This window comes from Chiloscyllium plagiosum, chromosome 21 (assembly GCF_004010195.1).
Source record: "Chiloscyllium plagiosum isolate BGI_BamShark_2017 chromosome 21, ASM401019v2, whole genome shotgun sequence".
Lineage (NCBI taxonomy): Eukaryota > Metazoa > Chordata > Chondrichthyes > Orectolobiformes > Hemiscylliidae > Chiloscyllium > Chiloscyllium plagiosum.
Window position 1 is genome coordinate 10,639,180 of NC_057730.1, and position 24,473 is coordinate 10,663,652.

At 39.6% G+C, this 24,473-nt stretch overlaps 1 protein-coding gene across 4 annotated transcripts in view; it reads left to right on the forward strand.

Moving 5' to 3' along the window:
* The window catches only part of epn2 (epsin 2), a 73,125-nt gene that overhangs the window by 36,769 nt on the left and 11,883 nt on the right, over positions 1-24,473 (forward strand). For all 4 annotated transcript variants that reach the window (XM_043711232.1, XM_043711234.1, XM_043711230.1 and 1 more), the window contains exons 3-7: positions 2,144-2,256; positions 12,921-13,028; positions 14,290-14,443; positions 18,949-19,113; positions 21,786-21,881. In XM_043711232.1, the coding sequence (XP_043567167.1) occupies positions 2,144-2,256; positions 12,921-13,028; positions 14,290-14,443; positions 18,949-19,113; positions 21,786-21,881 (636 nt within the window). The remainder of the gene's footprint in view (positions 1-2,143; positions 2,257-12,920; positions 13,029-14,289; positions 14,444-18,948; positions 19,114-21,785; positions 21,882-24,473) is intronic.

Consider the following 24,473-nt stretch of genomic DNA (forward strand, 5'->3'; position numbering starts at 1 on the left):
TGAACCTGCACTCCAAGGTCTCTTTTTGTTCAGCAACACTCTCTAGGACCTTACCGTTAAGTGTATACGTCCTGCTCTGATTTGTTTTTCCAAAATGCAGCACCTTGCATTTATCTAAATTAAACTTCATCTGTCACTTCTCAGCTCATTGTCTCATCTGATCAAGATCACATTGTAATCTGAGGTAACCTCCTTCACTGTCCACTACACCTCCAATTTAGGTATCATCTGCAAACTTACTAACTGCCTCCTACGTTCACATCCAAATCATTTATATAAATGATGAAAAGTAGTGGACCCAGCACTGATCCTTCTGGTCACGGGCCTCCAGTCTGAAAAACGATCTTCCACCATCACCACCCTCTGTCTTCTATCTTTGAGCCAGTTCTGTATCCAAATGGCTAATTCTCCCTGTATTCCATGAGATCTAACCTTGCTAACCAGTCTCCCCTCCAGCTTAATAGTGAGAACAACACGTTATCATAAACATGTTTACATTATTGCAACCTCCCATGCTACTATTTGCTAGAGGTGAAGCAGGTTGCTGTGTCCTGATAACAGATTTGAGCTTGTATTCCTTGTGTCCTATTCATCACTGCGACGACCAGTTTCTGCCAGTCTAACGTTGCCCGTTCTGTAACTACTTCATCTCCTATACTCTGAAACCCCTAATGTGCTTTTGTCATTTTTAGACTTGCTTTTCTAGCCTTCTATTATCTAATGTCTATAAATTCAAACTTATCCAAAACCCAATTGCCTCTATCCTGGTTCAAATTAAACCCTGCTATCGCCTGTCCTTGCTAAGCTTAATTAGCTTCCAAATACAAACGCTCAAAAAGGAAAATTGAAATGAATACCATGACTCTTGCAGTTTTGGTGGCCTTCTGAGGTACTTCCTTCATTTGCCATCCAAATCTCTCTGATAAGGTTAAAACTTGTTACTATTTCCCACATTTAATTTCTTGCATTTTAGTTGATACATCAGTCTTCCACATCAGTGAAGCAACTTGAAATTTTCTTAAAGATAATTCACTGGTATAATATATTTCTACCAGTATTAGACAGCTGCAGAGAAACCACACAATAATTCAATCTCTGTTTTTGGTAATAGGCTGAATTATAAATGAATTCTTTCTGTTAAAAACTTTTTAAGACTGAACCTTTTGTCAGTCAGTGTCTTTGTTGAAAATGCTTCTTTACTGGCAAAAAGTTAGGTAGAAGTAAGCTATTAGTGTTGGCTATGGATTTTTAGATGGCTTAGAAGCCCATTCTTAACCTTGCAGGTTCCTTCACAATGAAGACTTGGGTTGTCAGCCAGTAGAGGAGGTGGAGTTTTGTTGGTTCAAATAGCTTTCTGTATCGCTCGATGGCTGCTTGTATTGATTGGAAGGTCTAAATTTTGATGAATCACCACCTCTTTTAGCACTTTGTACTGTACAGAAATGTACAGAAGACTAGTGTTCAATAACTGAGTTTAATGCTATGTCTGACACCACTATTCTCAAGCTTGAGTACAGTAGGCCGAGTTAGTGTCCCTGACACTGCCTTGTTTAACAGTGTTTTGCTCAGCTCCTCTATAATCTCTAAAGCTGTGATCACTAGGATTTCAGTTTGTAATTCCGAGTGCGAGAATAATTTGAGGGGAAATGAGTTGTAGTTGGATACAAGTTTGTCCAATACATATTTTAAATTTTCATAAATGTATTTGTTAGCAATTTTAAAATGCAAATTTTAGACCATGCCACCAAACTTCTGCAATCTGTGTATTGAGAAAGGGAGTAAAAAATTAAATGTTCTTTATTCTTTACTCCATTTTTCAATGGCCAACACTAGACTGTACAGTCAACTTGCTATCAAAACCAAAATGCATGTGGAAAGTTGATATTCGTTTAAAGTCAAATGTACCTGTCAGAATTAAGCTACATCATGAAATGTGTTCATCTTTCTTGAAAGTGGGTGTATTTTTACTCTGTCTAATAGTAGCCAGAGTAGCCAGTTGCAGTTAGTAAACTCTGTAGTGGATACTGTTGATATTATAAGTATCTTCAGTTTGTGACTCTGAAGGTGTCATGAAATCAAGTTTGAATGCGTAAACATTTTTTGATCTTTTCAGTTTTAATGGATGCCTTTTATTTTGTTTTAGCAACGTCTCCACGAGCTTCATCAGAATTAGAACAGGCTAGACCACAAACCAGTGGAGAAGAAGAACTTCAGCTGCAGTTGGCTTTAGCCATGAGTCGGGAAGCAGCAGAACAGGTACATTTATGAATAGTTTGACTCCATGTTCCTTGTATGTTATTTATCAAAACCAGATTATGTGATCTGTTCACAATAGGCAATTGCTTGTTGATATCTGTAATCTGATATATAAAGTTTGTATATTTTTAAAGGAATGCGTTATATTTAAACAAAGAATCTCTAAAGTTTGAAAGTCTGGAGACTTTACAAAATCTATTTGTCTTCTTAAAATTCATAAAACAGTTTGATATAGACTAGTTCAGTTGATCTCCTAATCTGATGTACAAAAAGTACACTGAACACCCTTGCATCATCTCAGGAGAAAATAAACTAACTTTTTCCTTTTCGAAATGAAATAAGCAAGTGTTGAGGCTTTGTTTCACATGGTTGCATGTAGTACAGTAATGCAACAGCACCCAAAAGAGGGAAAATGATATCAATTTTATCTTTGTTATACTCTTCTTTATCTTTTGTACCATTTTGTTTGCATTCTTCCTCTGATTCTTAATTTTTATTTTGGATTGATCTTTTATTTTAACTCCACTTCTGGCTCTTACAACTTGGTAAGTTTTCCCTGCTGACTATTAGGATGGTGGTGTGGAGGATTATTTGATGTTGAGTGGGAAAAGTACCAGCCCAGGAGACAGCTAGCTGTACAGGTTACATTAGTGGGCCAGGCTAGATATATCATCAGAATACTGCAGACTTGCAAAATTTGGATAATGAGTTGGCTGTTGGAACGATATGCCTAAGTATTTAATCTTGGAGTAGCATGATTATTCCTGTGCACAAGGAGGATAATCTTTAGTTGACTCTAACAAACTGGAAAAGATTTGAGCTTGTAAATGAAATTTGGTACCTGAAACACTCCTCTCAAGCAGCACTGTGAGCATCACAACTAATTAAGTTGGAAAGCATTGCATTTTAGCCATAGCATATAAACATCATAATACACTGTTTGTTCCATCAGTGCATTTTGTACAGATGAAGCTTTTATCAATCCAATCATAGTAAGCAGTATAAATAAGTTTCTTGAGCATTGTAACACTTTTTTTGTGAGGTCACTAGACATACTGTTACTGGACTAATCCAGAGCTAAAACTAATCTAGGCTAATCCTTAAGAGACAGGGATTCAAATCTCATAACAGCATCTTGTGGAATTTAACTTTTAAATTTAACTAAATGAATTTACTGAAATTAACTTCTAATTTCAAAATGATGAACATGAAACTATTGCATTGGTGAACCAAATGGTTTTCATGACAATGTCATTTTGGGAAAGAAATCTACCTCCCTTATCTGGCCAGACCATACGTGAGTTCAAACTCTCATAAATGTAATAGACAGTAGGTGCAGGAGTAGGCCATTCTGCCCTTTGAGCCAGCACCACCATTCACTATGATCATGGCTGATCATCCTCAATCAGTATTATAGACAATGTATTTGGCTTTTGAGTTGCCCTCTGAAGGGCTGAGCAAGCTACTCAGTTGTATAAAACTGCAAGAGTAATGTCAAAAGGTAATAAAATAGCACAGAATATCCAAGATAAATCTAGGATCAGGGATGATAATGGTCCGCCATACCTAGCTGTCCCTGAAAATGTTTTCTTACCAACATCTGGGGTCTAAGACTGAAATCTAAGAGTTGTCCCGTGTACTAACCAAGCAACAGCCTGAAATAGACTTGTTCACTGCAATATATTTTACATCCAGTTTCGTAGAGCCAAGAATATGGTGCTGTAAAAGCACAGCTGGTCAGGCAGCATCCAAGGAGCATGAGAAGTCGACGTTTTGGGCATAAGCCCTTCATCGGGAATGAGGCTTGTAGGCCGGGGGGTGCTGAGAGATAAACGGGTGGAGGTGGGGCTAGAGGGAAGGTAGCTGAGAATGCGATAGGTAGAATAAGGTGAGGGAGAAGGTGATAAATCGGAGAGGAGGGTGGAGTGGATAGATGGGAAAGGTGATTGATAGGTCAAGGAATGGAGGGCTTGGATGCCTTCGTTGTGGCAGATCGATGTGTACACGGACTAGATGTCTATGGTGAAGATGAGGTGTTGGAGGAGGTGAAGGGCGTGGGTGGTGTCTTGAATGTAGGTAGGGAATTTTTGGACTAGGGGGGGGGGGGGGGGGGAACAGGACAGTGTCAAGGTATGCACAGATGAGCTCAGTGAGCATCCACAGTTCCACATCTGACAGAGATTTACCTGTACCTCCACCAATGTCATCTACTGTATCCATTGCACCTGATGTGGTCTCCTGTACATCGGGGAGACAGGACGCCTCCTTGCGGATTGTTTCAGAGAACATCTCTGGTACACCCGCACCAACCAACCCACTGCTTCATGGCTGAACACTTCAACTCCCCCTCCCACACCACCACAGACCTGCAGGTCCTGGGCCACCTCCATCGCCAAACCCTTACCACTTGATACCTGGAGGAAGAACAACTCTTATTCTGCCTTGGGACCCTGCAACCACATGTGGATTTCAACAGTTGCCTCATTTCCCCCCCCCCCCACTCCCACATTATTCCAGTCCCCAGCCTCCAACTCGGCATTGCCCTCTTGACCTGTCCACCTCTAGATGGGCCCTGCCTCACTGGCAGAACAGACTCCATAGAGGTAGCAACACTGTGGTATTGCTGCTTAGTCCGTTTTAAAAGGATTTATTACAATATTTTCACGGAAGAAAAATGCCATATCTATTAGTTCACCAGATCTTCTGACCTTTCTGCCTCCCCAACCATCATTTACTTCCCTTTCCAAGACTCTCCACTTATACAAATCTCTGTCAGATTCTTCAGAAGCATCATGAAAAACAAGCTTCATAGATTCATAAGTCAAACAGCACAGAAACAGATCCTTCAGTCCAACTCGTCCGTGCTGACCAAGTTTCCCAAACTAAACTAGTCCCACTTGCCTGTGTTTGGCCCAAATCCTCCTTAGCCTTTCTTATTCATGTACTTGCCCAAATGCCTTTTAAATGTTGTTACTGCACCTGCATCTTTCACTTCCTCTGGCATTTCATTCCACATATTAACGACCCTCTGTGGAAAAGGTTCGTCTCGGGTCCCTTTTCAAATCCGTCTCTTTTCACCTTAAAAGTATGCCTCCCAATTTTGAATTTCTCCACCCTAGGGAAAAAGGCCTTTTGCTCTTTACCTTATCCATGCCTTTCATGATTTTATAAACCTCTATAAGATCACCCCTTAACCTTGCTCCATTGAAAAAATTCCTATCATTTCGAGCCTTTCCTTATAACTCAAACCTTTCAGTCCTGGGAACATCTTGGCAAATCTTTACTGAACCCTCTCTAATTTAATAACATCCTTCCAATAGCAGGGTAGCCAGAACTGTACACAGTACCCCAAAAGTAGCCTCACCAATGCCTTGTACAATCTCAACATGACATCCCAACTCCTATACTCACTATTCTGAAAAATGAAGGCAAGTCTGCTAAATGTCATCTTAATCACCCTATCTACCTGTGATGCAACTTTCAAAGAATTACATACCTGAGCCCCTAGGTCTCTGTACAACACTACCCAAGGCCATACCATTAACTGTATAAGTCCTACCTTTGTTTAATTTACCAAAATGCAATATCTCTCATTTATCCAAATTAAGCTCCATCGACACTCCTTAGCCCATTAGCTTAATTGATCAAGATCACAGTGGATGGCACGGTGGCACAGTGGTTTGCACTGCTGTCTCACAGTGCCAGAGACCCGGGTTCAACTCCCGCCTTGGGCAGCTGTCTGTGTGGAGTTTGCACATTCTCCCCATGTCTGCGTGGGTTTGCTCCGGTTTCCTCCCGCAGTCCAAAGATGTGCAGGTTAGGTGAAAAGGCCATGCTAAGTTGTTCTTCGGAGGGTCAGTGTGGACTTGGGCCGAAGGGCCTGTTTCTACACTGTAAGTAATCTACTTTCACTGTCGACTATACCGCCAATTATGGTGTCATCCACAAACTTAGTAGCTGTGCCTCCTAAATTCTCATCCAAATTGTTTTTATAACTAACTAACAAAAGTGGACCCAGAACCAATCCCTGCGGAACACCGCCGGTCTCAGGCCTCCAGTCCAAAAAATAATCTTCCACCACCCTCTTGTCTTTACTATCAAGTCAATTTTTTCATCTAATTTGTTTCTGGTATCTTCCAAATATGGAAATTTCAAAACATGTTGCTCAGTTTCTAATTTATTTTCAGTTTTTTTTTTGTTTGTTTGAATAGCATCTTCTGCCTTGGGATTTCTTTTGTAGTTGTATGGAATGCTAATACTTCAGAAACTGGCAAGTGGTCTTGTTTGGGTGCCAGGCAATTCAGCTATCCAAAGAGACTTTGCAATTCTTCTATTTTTGTTTTGGAAACCAGTGCATCTTTTTGTAAAGCTCTATTTTGAATAATAGCAATAGGTCCAGAGTTTTCTAAACAAGATTATTGATGAAAGTGATATTTGATCCAGTCTGCCTGATTTCCAATCCAATGTACTTAATCTCCCAGAAGCCATGACTTACAAATTTAAATTCTGCTTTAAGGCCATTTTAAGACGATATCTTCAAATTCACTCCTTACCCCACCTTAAAAAAAATCTATATGTCTCATAAATATATCTGAAAGCTGCCCCTTATGATGCCAGTAAACATGACCGGGTCTGCTATTAACTGAAAACAGCCCAATTTTAGTAAGAGACACCTTAATTGGAAGTACCAAACTATAGAGGCATCATTTGGGCCATATATACAGTTAATTAACTTTGAGTATCCCCGCTACTTTTGGTGTCTCTTTTGGACAATGAAGAAACCCTTCCTCTTAAGCTGACTTCACTGCGAAAATGCAGCTTCAATATCAATGAGATGTCCTAGAGATGTACAGCACAGAAACATGCAATTGAACTGCTCTTCCAAGGACTCATAGTTAATGAAGCCAAAAAAATGTTAATGCTTTCCTGTCATTGCTAAATCTACTTTTGTATCTTGATCCCCAAGTTTTTCTTCAAAACCTCATGCAACTAGCCTTGCTTTAGCCTTACAAGTTCTGTTGGTGATTTCTGATGCATAACCACCTCTGTTATAAGACTAGTTGTCCCATAGGCACTTCTTTGTACACCCCAAATTTACTTTGCTTCTTAAAATTATCTAATTTCTGTTTTGAAGTTTTCTTTTCATACAGTTGCCTATAACCTGTATATAGATGCTCTCGCCTATTAGATAACATTGTGACTTTTTTCTGACCTATCACTGATGGTCCACTTTGTGCAATGAATGTTGCTGGGAAGGAATGCTTTCCTAAGAAACGTTTTTAGTGATTTTGACACTTGTTCTAGTGTATGTTAATGCACAAATTTTTAAATATTGTAAAAATAGTCAGTCCATATTTGATACTTCAGCACAGTCCAAAAATGTACATGTCAGCATGAATAGAGAAGTTTCCAATCAAATTTCTGCAGTCTCGTGTACAGCCTATTAAATTCCTTTATGGATTCTGCTATAGCACTACCTACAGTCTGTCTTAATTTGTGAAAATCTGACCACACCCCTCATGCAGTGAATAGATCATCTTTTTGATAAACTTTATCCTTGAAAGTTAGCTATCTATCCAAACCTTCATCTGTGTTCAGACCAAGTTTCAATTCTTTTTTTAAAAAAAAAAGCTTTTGCTTCTTGGCGCTTGTCTTTCTGTTCCAAAGCAAGTAAAGGCCATATTTTCGGTTCCGGTTTAGTGAATAAGTAAACCAGACCCACATTGTAACTTAATTCTTCCACTTGTCATAAGGCTCATTGTAAGAAAACTGGGTGAGTAATTATATCCCAAAACTTTATTTTGACTCAACCATCCCCTGCTACCAATATTAAATTCTAAAACAGTTTTATTCTTCTAATTTTAAATTATTTTAAACAAAATCAGGTGCACTCTTATTTCAGCATATTATTTCAGTTCCCTATACTTCATGAAACACTCAACCCATTGATTACTAGCTTGCCATATTTATAGAAGCATTCTAAACCCAATTAGCTCTTAATTATCAACAACAGAAACAGGAATTTCTGGGGGAACTCAGCAGGTCTGGCACCATCTGTCGAGAGAAAACAAAGTTAACATTTTAAGTCCAGTGACCCTTATTAGAACTGATAGCTAGGAAAAGGTGGTATATATGCCGTAGATAGGGGTCGGGCCAGGAATAATGAATAGATAGGGAGAGTTGGAGCCCAGCGAGACAGCAAAATGACAGGCAGACAAAAGGTTGGATGATAATATGCTAAGGAGAAAAAAAAAGTTGATAAAAGGCACCATAAGTAGGTGAAAATAGGTTGGGGGAGATGTGCTGGAAACAGTTCATGTCATGCCAGGGCCTGTGGGTTTGGGGATGGGTAAAGCAGGACGTGTTCAGGTTCTAAAATTATTGAACTCTGTATTGAGCCCTGAAGGCTGTAGGGCAGCCAAGTAGAAAATGAGGTGCTGTTTAGATTGTTTAGATTAGATTTCCTACGGTATGGAAACAGGCCCTTCGGGCCAACAAGTCCACACCTACCCTCCAAAGAAGAACCCACCCAGACACATTTCCCTACTTTATATTTACCCCTGACTAATGCACCTAACACAATGGGCAATTTAGCATGGCAAATTCACTTGACCTGCACATCTTTGGACTGTGGGAGGAAACCGGAGCACCCAGAGGAAACCCACGCAGACACAGGGAGAATGTGCAAACTCCACTTCCTGAGGCAGGAATCGAACCCAGCTTTCTGGCGGTGCGAGGCAGCAGTGTTAACCACTGAGCACCGTATTCTTCTAACTTTCACTGAACATCCCATAAGCATTGCAGCAGGCCCAAGACAAAAATGTTGACTAGGCAACACTGTAGTGGCAGGCAACTGGAACTCAGGGTCATTTTTGTGGACGGATGCTAGGTGCTTTGGAAAACAGTCACTTACCCTGCAATTTGTCTCCCTACTGTAGTGGAGACCACATTGTGAACTGTGACTACAGCGACAAGATTGAATAAGTGCAGGTAAATTGCTGCTTCACCTGATAGGTGTGTTTGGAGACTTGGATAGTGTGAAGGTAAAGAGGAAAGTGTTGCACCTTGTGATTTTATAGAAAGTTGGCATGGGGGAGAATTGGCATTGGAGGTGGTGTGGACCAGGGTGTCCAGGAGGGAACAATCTCTGCGAAATGCTGACAAGGGAATGAGAGGCTGGTGGTGGCATCCCACCAGAGTTGATGGAAATTGCTGCTTCTAGCTTGTTTATTATTAGCCCCCTCATTCCCTTCGATTATTGGGGTCCTCCAATATTTCAATGCAGAAGACGACGTGGACACATTTTCCAATCATGTTCAGACAGAATTGTTGAGTTAATGATCCTTCTTAGCCACCCTTTTGGTCTCCACTATCACAGTTCCCAGCATTTGTCCAATTTGATTCACTCCAATTACTATCAAAACAGCTGAAAGCACTGGATACTACAAAGGCCATGGATCCTGACAATGCAACAGCCATACACTGAAGAATTGTGCTGCAGAATTATCCATTCTCCTAGCTTAGCAATTCAAGTACAGCTACAATATTGGCATCTACTAAATTGGAAAATTGCTTAGATATATCCGGTCCAGCAAAAATGGCAAGATAAATCTAACCCGCACAATTACTACCTCATTAATCTGCATTTGACCATTGGAAAGCTGATGAAAGGTATCATTGACAGTGTTCTGAGGGGCTTCTGATATATCAATAATTATTTATCAGAGCTCAGTGTTCATTCTGCAGGACTACTCGGTGTCCGACCTGATTCCAGCTTTGGTAAAAGAGCTGAACTTAAGCAGAGTTTAGAATAATTTCTCTTGACATCAAGACTGCATTTTAACTGGGTATGGCATCAAGGAGCAAAGTAGTCACCGAAAATCAGGAGCAGAACTCTCCATGGGTTGAAGTACTACCTGACACAAAAAGGAATATGGTTATTGTTGGAAGTTATTCCTTTTTCACAGAGAGAAGTCAGGATGTTTTCTGATTATTGCACTATGTTCTGTACCATTCCAGTACCCTGACATACAACATAGTCTTTGCCTAAATGCAACAAGATCTGGATGAAATTCAGGTTTTTGTTGATAAGTGACAAATAACATTAATTCCATACAAGTGCCAGATAATGGCTATCTCCTTTAAGAGAAAGCGTAACTATCTGTCCTTGATGTTCAATGGCATTACCGTCACTGAGTCCAGAAACCTAACTGGATTAACCATACAAATAAGCTGACTACAAATGAAGGTCAGAGGAAGGAATTTGGTTGCAATTAACTGTGTACCTGACTCTCCAAAAACATTCTACAATCCACAAGATACAAGTGTGATGGAATACTCTATTTGCCTGGATGATTGTGACCACTCCAACTGTGTTTTCACAAGCTGAACACTTCCAGACAAAGCAGCTGTTTATTGATTTCCAATTAGTCAGCTTAAACACTTTCTTCCTCTACTAGAGGATACAGTAGAAACCTTACAAGACACCCACAGATGCACTGCAACAGCTCATCCAGTAACTTATGTTCACCACCTAGGAGGATATGTACAGCAGATCATGGGAAGAGTATCATCTGCAAGTTCCCCTCCAAACCAAGGACCAACTTGATTTGGAACTGTATCATTGTTCCTTTACTCTTACTGGGTCAGAATTCTGAAAGTTTTTTTCCTAACAGCACAGTGAGTGCACCTGAATGGATTCAAGTGGTTCAAAGAGGTGCCATTTTTTCATATCCTGAAATTCTCTTACATGCAAGTGAATGATTTTATTTTTCATCATCGGTGGTACTTTGTAAATCTATTAACCATTAAATAATCCAGCTCTTTTTACATCCAGGAGTGCTGTTAGATGCAACTGAACTTTTTTTTCGCCCTGTCACCAAACCATCTGTGGTATTTTTTCATCTGTTAATCACCTCCAGTAAATCACCCGTGTTTATAATTGAATAATTTACGTGCAAAGCCTGTTAAGGGCAATGAAAACCATCAAAGGTAAGGGAGAGGTATAGAGAGGGCTAAATCAAAATGGAGTTGAAGGGGACTACCATCTTCTTGAAGGCAAATGGAATTGAACAATCAATACTGTTGTGAAAATGTTACCTGTCCTGTGCGTTCCTAATGAGCAGAAACCAATTTGTACATTTATTGAAGGTTTTCAGGGGCACCAGATATACACTTTGCCTTAAGTGACACAAATTATATTTTAATTCTACATGATCTCATTATAATGCCTCTGACATGTAATTGTCAAGCTTAGAAAAATGGTCCCAGCAATTTTGTACTTCCAGGCACTGTGCGCCAAGACTTCTGTAATTCTTTGTACGTTTTCACTTGCAAAGCTCACAAAATAGTAACCAATATTAGATGCGATATTGACCTATCTTGAAAAGTCTGCCCTTCTCTGATGCCAACATTCTTGAAGCAACAATGGCAGCAGCATTGAGGCCATGATCATTCAAGCCAACTTTACTGGGCTGATCATGTGCTTAGGATGCTTGAGTTCCAACTGCCAAAGAAGATCATCTTTATGCATCTCCAGGAACGCACTCTAATGAGAGGACCACAAAGGAAGCATTTCAAAAACTCCCTCAAGGCTTCCCTCAAGAAATGCATTATAGATTTCAGCACTTGAAAGACCTTGTTCAGAAGAAGCCGACTTGTTGGAAGCTCCAGTGTGAAAGGACACAATTCTTTGAGAACATACAATAGGTGCAGGAGTAGGCCATTCAGCCCTTCGAGCCTGCACCGCCGTTCAATATAATCATGGCTGATCATTCCTAATCAGTATCCTGTTCCTGCCTTATCTCCATAACTCTTGATTCCACTATCTTTGAGAGCTCTATCCAACTCCTTTCTTAAATGAATCCAGAGACTGGGCCTCCACTGCCCTCTGGGGCAGAGCATTCCACACAGCCACCACTCTCTGGGTGAAGAAGTTTCTCCTGAGCTCTGCCTAAATGGTCTACCCCATAGACCATTGGCAAGAGGGAGTACAGAAAATAAACTAGAGAAACGAATGGCAAAAATTACAAGGCCAGTGACCAATTCCACCTCCCAAATGTGTGGTCATAGATGCAACTCTAGGATTGAGCTCATCAGCCACGTAAAGACCCACAGAGCCCATGACTAGTGACACGGAAGTTCCTAGCTAGACAATTGTATTTGATTGCTGCTGATGAGAGAAGCGTGTGAAGTGCTAAACACTGCCTCTGATGTGAGAGAAGATATGTACATTCATTGTCCGATTAGCTTTTACTGGTTACTGTATTTGATTTAGAACTGAGTAGCATGACGTTGAATACATTCCATGTTGAGATAACTAGCAAAGAAATGTACTCCACTAACGCAGAATTTGTGTGAGCAAATTGTTCTAGCTTGCAACCCATAATCTTTTAACAGGAGATTACCTAACTTGGATATTGTTTACATATGTTCAGATTGTTCTCTGAAAATTCTAATTTTTCCCTTCTCTCCCCATATTGTCTTGAAATTTGTGAGACAAATCTCTTTTCTCTATTCTTTTATTCTCTTTAGGCAGATTTGAGTTTTCTGAAGTTGCTGTCATGCCTTGGTCTTATTAATTCATCTGTCAATATGTACCCTAATTAACCTGTCACTGCATACAAAGGAAATGCTTTATAACTTTGCACTGTAATTCTCATCAGGAGGATCGTCTTCGCCGTGGTGATGATCTTCGACTTCAGATGGCCTTGGAGGAGAGCCGCAGAAATTCAACTGTAGTAGTGGGTAGCACAGCTCCAAAGAAGAAAAAGGTGAGAGTTATGATTGCTGCTTCTGAATATAATCTGTAAGCCATCAGTATCAGAGAGAACCTTTACTCAAAAGGTGGTTAACTTGCTATTACGTTGTCGAGATGAATAGTATAGGATGCATTTAATGGGAAGGTGGGCAGGCAAGTGAAGAAGGAAGAATAGGAGCATATTCCAAAGGGATTGAATGAAATGTGAAGGAGACTAATGGACATAAACACTAACAATGACCTATTGGGACCAACAGCCTGCTTTTGTTCTTCTTATATTTTCTAGGGTTTTTTTTATGTTCAGTTTTCAAGGCCTGTAAGTTTGTGTAGCTTTGAATTAATTTTGGAAATTAATATTGGGATGGTGGAACTTTGATTCAGTAGTAATAAATATTTAGAGTATCTTGTGATTTAGTGGCCTATTTTAATTTTTTTGGCTATAGAATATATGGTTGACCTTTGTAGCCAATATAATTAAAACGTTTCTTAAATATTATATAACTGTAATAGTATTGGCTTAAAATGTTATTTTTGCTAATCATGTGTGCTGCTGTCCTTTCGGAATTGTTGTTTACCTTTCTGGAGACTGATGAAATGAATTACTTGGCAGTAAGGGTGTGAAGTCTACTTTAAATGTATACTTAAGAGAAAATGATGCAGCTGCTAGATTAGGGTGTTGATTGTTATTGTGTCATGGAGGATGGAAATGTTTCCATTTCCTGATGTCTCACCATAATTATGCTGTTATGGGACAGGAAGGTCAGATGATGAAGACTTTACATAAAAAAAAGTTAGTTTATCCTCCTTGCATAGATTCTGCAGCTACTTGAAAGTGACATTGGGAGAAATTAGTTTGCTCACTCTTGTACTTGTGGACAGTACAGGGAAGAAATACCAGAAGGGAAGTTTTTTTTTGCTGTCTGCATCCTTCCCAAAAAAACATTGTTCATAAATTTCAGTCCTGAAAGTAAGGACCCAACTTTAAATCTGAAAATAAATTGAATTTTCAGCTGGATAAAATCAAGCCTAAGATTATCAATTGCATAACCTAAAATTATATTTGGGGACAAAAAATTGGCAAGTGCACAGAGGAAACACTTCTTAAAAATGTATTCCATTTTATAATCCTTAAAAATCTAGTAAAAGTACTCTGATGTATCAACCTGAATAGATCCCAGGTCAGAATTGCTTTATATTTCACTCTGGCATTTTTTTGTAGTTTTTTTTGTTGGATAACTTATTTCTTTTCTTCCCTTCTCCTAATTAAATAACAGGCATCCATGGTTACTCTCATGGATCCCTTGCCAACTGCAACAACACAAAAACCTGTAGTGTGGGGAGTATCTGTTCGACCTGTTTCTATAGAAAAAAATGACCCATGGGGAGAAGCAAGCAGTCCAGTAGCATCAGATCCATGGCAATCTGTTGGTAAGATTACTTGTACTGTCCATTGCATTGTGTGTAGAAATAACATTGTGGGGTCCTTTTAATTTCTAATCTAACTAATAAATTTAAATTTTGGTACTAAATCCCTTTTTTGCAAATTATGTTAGCTTTTATTCCAGAATGTTTCCCTTTTGTTTTCATTGCTAACTTTTGGTTATCCTACAGATAACTTTTAGTTATTTAATGCTTAAATATGAAATGTATCATCCCAAATTAACATATTGGAATTGCAGAGATATCTAATCTTCCATAAGGTATCAAGCAACTCGGAAGACACAGGTAATGATCTAGGGATCCAGATTTGAAGCCATGGCAGTTGGTAGAATTTGAATTCATTGAAAATCTGGAATTTAAAGTCAAATGACCATGAAACTATTGTTGATTGTCATTAAAATCCCTTCTGTTTCACCAAGCAATCTTGTCAACTGGGGAGGCAATAGCCCAGTGATATTATTACTGGACTATTCATCCAGAACTCTGGGAATGTTCTGAGGACCCAGATTCAAATCCCTTCATGGCAGATGGTGGAATTTGAATTCAGTAAAAAAAAAATCTGGAACTAAGTCTAATGTTGATCATAAATCCATTGTCAATAGTCAGAAAAAACTCATCTGATTCACTGATGACCTTTAAGAAGGAAATCTGTCGTCCTTACTTAGTCTGACCTACATGTGACTTCAGACCCACAGCAATCTGGTTGACTCTGAACTGGGCAATTAAGAATGGACAATTAATGTTGTACTAGCTAGTTATGCCCTCATCCCAGGAATGAATAAAGGAAAAAAAAATGTGTTGCTTGGTCTGGCCTGTGTGACTATAAATCCACAGCAGTGTGGTTGATTCTTAGCTGCCCTCTGAAATGGCTTAGCATAGATAGACAGGCCACCTGACACTGACTAAAGCACTTGAAATCACAATGGCAAACACAGCACTACCAACCTTACAAAATACTCTTTACTAATGTTGTACACTAGTTCCAAAATTAGAAGAACTCACAGACTATTTAAAAAATGGTCTGATTTGTAGAATCCTATTTTACAGAAAATGTCAAAAACATTACTATCATATTGCCTGAATATGACCTGTACCACTGAGCAGCAGCAGAGGTGGTGGCACAGTGGCATACAGTCAGGAAGGAATTGTCTTAGGAGCCCTCAGCATTGACTGTAAACCCTGCAAAATCTTAAGGCATCAGGTCAAACACGAGCAAGGAAATCTACTGATTGTCACATAGCACTGCCTCTCAGCTGATGAATCAGCTGTCCTCCATGTTGAACATGATTAGGAGGAAACTTTGTGATACAGGTGCAGAATGTACCCTGGATGGGGAACTTCAATGTCATCCACCAACAGTGGTTTGACAGTATCACTACTGACCAAGCTGGTTGAGTCTTAAAGGTCACGTGCTAGCCTGGATCTGCAGCAGGTGTGGTGGATTAAACAAGATGTAGAACATATTTGACCTCCTCTTCACTGATTTACCAGCTGCTGCTGTAGTATGAGTAAGACATGCCACCCCACAGTCCTTATGGAGAAAAAAGTGCGCTCTTCAAATCAGGGATACTCTCCAGTATGTTTGTGTGGCACTGTAACCATGCCAAATAAGAGAGACTTCCATTTGACCTAGCAACTCGACACTCCCATCCAGGAGGTGCTACAGGTCATTAGAAGCAGCCACATTATACTCCAACAACTTCAATCTACAACTTCACAGCCTTCATATCCTCCACTCTACCATTACTATCAAGCCAGGGGATCAATCCTGGTTCAATGAATAGTGCAAAGTGTGTGTCAGGACTTGTACCAAACACACTTAAAATGAGGTGACAACCTGGTGAAGCTATGAAACAGGACTAAATGTGTGCCAAGCAGCTTAAACTGCAAGTGATAGACAAAGCTAAGCGACTCTGTAACCAACAAATCAGATCTAAATTTTGCAGATCTGCCAAACGTCGTGAATGGTGGGCGTCAAGAAAAATTCTTATTGGAGGGAAAAGAAATTATCTTTAGCCATGGGCTGAGTGGATGCTCCATTTTTGTCTCTACCATAAGCCCCTAGCGTTACGGTCAACCAACCCAACCACCCTGTGGCTCAACATTTCAATTCCCCCTCCCACTCCACCAAGGATATGCAGGTCTTTGGACTCCTCCATCGCCAGACCACAACAAAACGACGGTTGGAGGAAGAGCGCCTCATCTTCCGCCTAGGAACCCTCCAACCACAAGGGATGAACTCTGATTTCACCAGTTTCCTCATTTCCCCTCCCCCCACCTTGTCTCAGTCTAATCCATCGAATTCAGCACCGCCTTCCTAACCTGCAATCTTCTTCCCGACCTCTCCGCCCCCACCCCAGTCTGACCTATCACCCTCACCTTGACCTCTTTCCACCTATCACATTTCCGACGCCCCTCCCCCAAGTCCCTCCTCCCTACCTTTTATCTTAGCCTGCTGGACAAACTTTCCTCATTCCTGAAGAAGGGCTTATGCCCGAAACGTCGATTCTCCTGTTCCCTGGATGCTGCCTGACCTGCGCTTTTCCAGCAACACATTTTCAGCTCTGATCTCCAGCATCTGCAGACCTCACTTTCTCCTTTGACATATAGGCCATAGTTGACAGTGTGTATCCTATCAAACCTAGAACTGATGGGATCAGAGGGGAAAACTCTTTGCTGGTTGGAATCCACCTGGACCCAATATACCGACCACTGCAACGGACAGCTGGAACTGACAACCGGAAGTGGCAGATTCAAACCACTACAAATGGCAGAGGAAAGATCACAGAAGCGCTTCACAGGAGGCTCCCAAGCGCTGAGGATGTCACCTAGACAGGGGACGAAACGTCTGCAACACAAATTCCCAGCTCGGCGAACAGAACCACAACAACGAGCACCCGAGCTACAAATCTTCTCACAAACTTTGAACAAGGGAAGATGGTTGTGGCTTTTGGAGATCACTTATCTCAGCTCCAGGACACTTATGCAGTAGTTCCTGAGGATAGTGTCCTCAGCGCATCTGTAATCAGCTGCTTCATCAATGACCTTCCCTCCATCATAAGGTCAGAATGAGGAATGTTCGCCAATAAGTGTACAATACTAAACACCATTTGCAACTCTTCAGATATTGAAGTTGTCCATGTCCAAATGCAACAAGACCTGGACAATATCCAGGTTTGGTCTAACAAGTGACAAAGTACTAGGCAGTGACCATCTCCAACAAGAAAGAAACAAACCATTGTCCCATGACGTTCAATAGAATATCATCACCGAATCCCCCTTCCAAATGAAAATCTTCAGCATTACCATTGACCAGAAACCGAACTGGACTCGCCATGTACCTGTTGTGGTTGCAAGAGCAAATTAGAGGCTCAGAATCTTGCAGCAAGTAACCTCCATCCTAACTTCCCAAATGCTGATTTTCCTACTCCTCGCATGCTGCCTGACCTGCTGTGCATTTCCAGCACCACTCTAATCTAAACTCTGATTTCCAGCATCTGCAGTCCTCACTTTTGCCATCATCTATAAAACATGAGTTAAAATTGTGATATAATACTGCCCGCTTGCCTGAATGAATGTAGCTCCAACAGTACTCAAGAAGCTTGACTCCATCCAGAACAAAGCAGCCTACTTTGTTACCATTACATTTGCTAACATTCATTCCCTCCACCACTGGTGATCAGTAGCAGTAATGTGTACTTACAAGGTGCAATGTGAAAATTCACCACGTTCCCTTGGACGGCACCTTCCAAACCCACTACCAACTAGGATAAGAGCAACAGATGCATGTTCTCCTCCAAGACGCTCACTATTCTGACTTGGAAATATATCACCATTCGTTCAGCATCAACTGGATCAAAATCCTGGAACTCCTTCCCCAGCACCATTATAGATTTGCATTGGATCAGTGGAGGCAGCTTCCCACCATCTTCTCAAGGACAGCTATGAATGGGCAACTCAGCCAGTGACAGCTACATTCCAAGAATGAATGAATAACAAAAAACTATCAGCCAAATAGCAGAATATTTTCCTTTGTGTGTGATCAGAACCTGTATTGTGGGTTATGCTACAGAATGTATGAGCACTTAGTAATTCATCAGTACTAGATATCTTTAACAATGTTTTTTTAAAAATAATTATTTAATTGTTACTTAGGTTGCAATCAATTTGTTTTCTTCTGATAGCATGACCAGAAACAGGCACTATCCATCATTTGTAGATAACCCAATTTCAAATATCAGTTAAATAAAACAAACAGCTGCAGTTCTGGAGATCTGAAACAAACAAAACAGAAACGTTAACTCTATTTTCTGTCCATAGATGCTGCCAAATCTGCTGAAACTCTCCTCCAGTTTCTGTTTTTGTTTGTTTCAAATATCAGTTTGTTTTTAATGGACATGGAATCAGTGATCAGTTGATTATTCTGATGAAATTGGCATTAAGTATATTTCTTTTTAAAATGTTAATAAGCTTTTAGTCTTATTTGCTTCTAGATACCAAGTCAACTACTGCTGTTGATCCTTGGGGTGCTCCTACGTTATCTGCCACACAAGCACTTCCTAAAAATGTTGACCCATGGACTTCAGATACTACCTCTGCTGTTCTGAGGTCTTCAGCTGACCCATGGGTACCAGGTCCTTCAACTGATTCTGTTTTGGGTAAGTGTATTGTAAGGATGAAATTATAATTTTCCAGTTTGTCACCAATTTGTCAGTATCATGCACTCCAAGCAGAGGCATCACACAAGAAGATACATGTAGAGACTTTGCAAAATCAGAAATTGCTGGAAAAACTTAGCAAGTCAGGCAGCATCTGTGAACAGAAAGCAGAGTTAACATACTTGTTCTTAAGAAGGATCACTGGACTCAAAAGCTAAATTCTGCTTTCTCTCCACAGGTGCTGCCTAACCTTCTGAGATATTTCTTCTTTCTGATTTCCAGCATCCACAGTTTTGTGCTTTTTTTCTAAAGAATTTGCAAGTTGCTTCATATCTTTTGAAAGTATTCTCTGCACCAATGCGTTTTTGAGTATTTGGAAATTATCAAGTTTTAATCAAAGAGATATATTCATGCTCATTCGCGAATAGCTATTTGCTACCTATTGGATATGCAGGGAATGCAGATTTATTTCTGCTGTCTGTATGCTATTTTTTTAATCTGGGCAAAATCAAGCTGGTGTCCAGAAATTGAAGGGCAATTGGCAACCCTATTATATAACCCATTCTGCCAAATTGAAAGGATTTCAACTTTTAACAAAATCTGTTTGTGTTGTTTTTTGATTTTCAAAGAAACACTAACAAATTGAAAATTTCAGAGGTGGTTGTTATAAAGGGAAAACAGCTACAGATTTATCTGTATGTCCAGGACCTAAAGATTAGCCATGCAACAAACTTCATATTTCAATTCAATCCCAGCTGCATATATTGATAGACTTTAAGATATCATAAAGCTGTATGAATTTGTCTTTTTTTAAAAAAAATGCAGTAGATGCAACTAAATATTTTGCAAATGTACTTTATTTTATTTACAGAGACATCTAAGGATGGTACGTCATTATTATTTTCAGCTTTACATTTATTTATCTAACTTCTGTACTCATCCACATCATTTTTAGAATTGTCAATTTAAACTTGCAGGGCTGAAAGTTAAGCTTGAAATTTTACAATGTTATAAAGCCATCGCAGCAAGACATTTAGAAAAATTTAAGCTGATCAGACAGCATCTACGTAGTTTTTAAAAGGGAAGCCCTGTTTAATCAATTAGCGCTGTGGATAATAGGAAATTGTACTATACCTAGATTTCAGAAAGAATTTGATCGGTTGCTATGTTAACAGTTGTTGCGGAAAGTAAAGGCTCACAGTGTACTATATTACACATTGGATAGAAAATTGCCAAGTCACCAGGAAACCAAAGTACGCACAACTGGGTCTTTTTCAGTCTTATTTCAAATGCATTAAGAATTTGGTATAGAATTTATATAAATTACTTGAATGAATATACCGAAGGAATGGTTGCTAAATTTGCTGATGACACAAGGATAAGTTGGTAGAAAACTAAAATATGAAAAGGACATAAGCTATAAAGGGATACAAGTAAGCAAGTTTACAAATATCTAGCAAATGGGGTGTAATATTAGAAAATATGGAATTTGCCATTTGACAGGAAAAATAGAAAGCTTATTCTCTAAATGAGAGATTTCAGAACTCTGAAATTCAGAAGGATCTGGGCATCAATGAATGAATTGCAAAAGGCTAATATGAAGGTATAGCAAGTAATAAGAAAGGTAATGGAATGTATTGTTCTTGGTGAGCGAAACAGAACACAAAAAGAAAGTCATTATGCTTCTGTTATGCAGGAGACTTGAGACCATATCTGGAGTACTGTGTACACTGGCCTCTGTATTTTAAGGAAGGACAAAATGTGTTGGAAGCAGCTCAGAACCTTATTGATTAGTAAGGAGATCAAAGATTATGGGGAGAAGTGAGGAGAATGGGTTTAAGAAAGAAATGATTGAATGGCAGAGCAAACTTTCTTGGCCAAATGGTCTAATTCTGTTCCTATAACTTATTAGGTTTAGTAGATTGCTAAAGCTGAAACAAGTTGTCTTATGAGGAAAGTTTAGATAAGTTAAAACATGTATTCACTGGAGTTTAGAAGAGTGAGCTGACCTGATTAAGACTCGTCAGGGTCTTGTATGTTTCAGTGAGATAGATGTGGAAAGGATGTTTCCAATTGTGGGTGAATCTAGAACAAGGGGTCATCACTTATAAATAAGGGGTTGCTCATTTAAAACAGACGAGGCACCTTTTTCTCTCAAGCTCGTAAGCCTTTAGAACTCTTCCTAAAATTATGATGGAAAAGCAGAAACTTTCAGTGTTTTAAGATAAAGGTGAACAGATTCTTAGTAAGCAAGGGATTGGAAGGTTATCGGCTATGATTCTATTAAATGATAGAGTGGGCTCAAAGGGCCAAATGTCCTACTCCAGCTCCTAATGTATGTGAATGTTTCTATGGAAATCACATCCCTCCTGTTCTTGCTTAGCTATTTTATACTTGACAGCAACATTTTGCATTGTAATTTTTATCAATACTTTATCTTTTCATTTATTATAGATAAAATTTTAAAAATAACATCAATTAGTCGGATTTAGGATGTAAATTCTTGAGAGGTTGGCATGTTGATTTTGACTATTCTAATTATTGATTTTCAGGAATGATTTGCAAAATTAATATAGTGTGGGGTCCATGAATCCTCCAATGAATTGCTATTTGAAGTAAATCCTAAATAAATATCTACTATGATTTCTCCTTTCTATTGCTTCCCAATGTAGGTGGTGCAACCTTTGACCCATTTAGCACATTAAACGGTGCAGCAAAGGATGACTTTGCTGATTTTGAAGACCTTCGAGCTTCTTCAAAAAAAACAGGTAACGATATTTATCTTGCTTGTCTCAAGCACAGTTTTCCCTTTTAAACATGTTAATTTCTTGTTTTAGTGCGAGAGTGAAGTAAGCCTGCTATGTGTAATTCTAGTAGTCCATAGTGTGTATAACCCCGTATGGTGATTTATATTATTGGACATTAACACAGAAGATATCCCAAGCGTGCCATTTCCAACACACTTTCCTCAAAATAATTTGTTCTTTGTTGTTGACATACACTTCTAAAATAAAACTTATTGAGAAACCATTGAACATGAATTTTAATTTCCCAAGTAAATGAAACCTGGACAAACTTGCAGCTTTTGTGGCTGTGTCCATATTGGAAAGAGTGAATGTTCAAAATGTTAGATGGTGTGCAAGTTGAGTGAGTTGTCTGTCCTGAATTTGTGGAACGTTTTGAGTAATGTTGGAGCTGCACTCATCCAGGCTCCTTGGAAGTATTCCAACATGTCTTGTGCTTCATAAATAGACATGTTTTAGCAACTTAAAAAATGAGTGGCTTACTGCAGTATTCCTAGCGTTTGATCTGTGGTTGGAGTCACAGTACAATATGGCTGGTTTGGTTCAATTTCTAGTCACAGGGCAACTTCTGCAGTGATATCCTTGGACTGAGATGATTGACCTTCAGCGACGATAAGCATCTTCCTTTTCTGTGATTCCAATCAGTGGAGAGAGAACCCTTGATTCCCATGGATTCTGATTTTACTGGGGCCCTTGATGCTGCACTTTTAAGTGGGTTATTAGTGAGACAGTGCTGCTTGCTGACACTGTCAACAATCCCTTCAATCAAGTTGCTGACAATAGGATAGTAATTGGCCATGTTGGCCAATGTTTTGCATACAAGATACTCCTGGACAGTTTTCCATATTTGTTGGGTAAACATTAGTTGTGGAGTTATACCAGAATAGCTTGGCTAGAAGTGTGGCTAACTCTGGGGAGCAAAAGTCATCATTACTGTTGCTGGAAGTTGGCTTCCCTTTATTTCTGGTGTCCGCTATTCCTTGATATGAGAGAATCAAATTGACTGACTGACAAGTGGTGTCTGATGCTGGCGACCTCATGAGAGGGGCAAGATGGATCATCATCTCCTTGGCACTTATGGTTGAATGTGTCTGTAATTGCTCAGCTTCAGCTTTTTCATTGATGTGCTGGGATCTCCCATCACTGAAGATTGAGAATATTGGTGAGTAGTCACCTCTTATTAGTTGGTTAATTATCCACTACCATTTATGGCTGGATGAGGAAAGTTTGCAGAATCTAAATCTGATTCATCAGTTGGTGAGAACGCGCAGTTCTGTCAGTCACATGCTGCTGTACTCCTGAGTAGCATCTTCACCAAATAAAATCTCTTTTAGGTATGCCTGATGCTGCTTTTGGTTATAGCTGTTGGAGGTCAATCATCTCAGCTTTTGGTATGCCCACCTGCAGTCTTCATTGAATCAGGGTTGTTCCATCAGCTTAACGGTAATGTGGAGTATGAAACATGCTGGGCTGTAAGGTTAAAGTTTGTGTTTGAATAAAATACTTTTACAGCTTAATGGCCCACAATGCATCTTAGATAAACATTCTTGAGTTCTTGGATCTGTTTGCAATTTATCCCATGTAGTCCAATAGCAGGATCACCCAATACAATGAAGTGTATCCTCAATATGAAGACAGGCCTTTGTCTCCAGAAGGGTGATGCAGTAATCACTCCTACCAGTACTAGTATAGATAGCTGATTGATGAGGATGATGTTGGTGATTCTTTCCTCTTACTTGTTTCCTCACCACCTGCTGCTGACTCAACATAGCAGTTACATCCTCAAAGACTCAGCCAGGTCAGCAGTGTAGGGACCAAGAGTCTTGGTGCTATAAAACTGAAGTTACCTCACCCAGAGTACATTTGAGTGGAAAAACACATACTCACAAAGAAACTGCCTCTTACCTGTATACCATTATCCTGTCGCTCTGGCGGATCTGTCTTTCTGGTGTGACAGAAAATACCCAGAGATTGTGATGGTCTTGTGTGGGACACTAAGTTATGATTTAGTGACTACGGCTATGTTTGACTGTCGTTTGACCAGTCTCTGCAACAACTCTCCTAATTCTGGAAGCCCTCCGATGTTATTAAGGAGGGCTTTGCAGAATTAACAGGGCTGGATTTTCTGTCATTTCTGATGTCAGTCAATTCTAGGTGGTCTGTCTGGTTTCAATTTTTTTAACCTTATGGTGGTTTACTGATAACTGAGTGCCTTGCTGATTGACTTTAGAGGAAATTTAAGATCCAAACATAGTGTTGTGCCTTCCCTAAGGCTTTTCTGGGAGTGCCTTTAAGAAAGAATATTGATAAAAGTTTGTTAAGCAATTTAGAAAAGTTAGTTCATCATGGTGCAAGTGTTGCTTTTCTTAATTGAAGTAGAATAGGAATGAAGACAACCATTCAGAGGGTGTGTGGGCAAGATGTCTGAATTTTCACGACATGTGTTTGCAGCACTTTGGAGTACACTCCATTTCACTGATTTGGAAGAACTCCAGCAGAAGTAAATCAGATTACAATATTTAAAAGACATTTGGACAGGTACAAGAATAGGAAAGG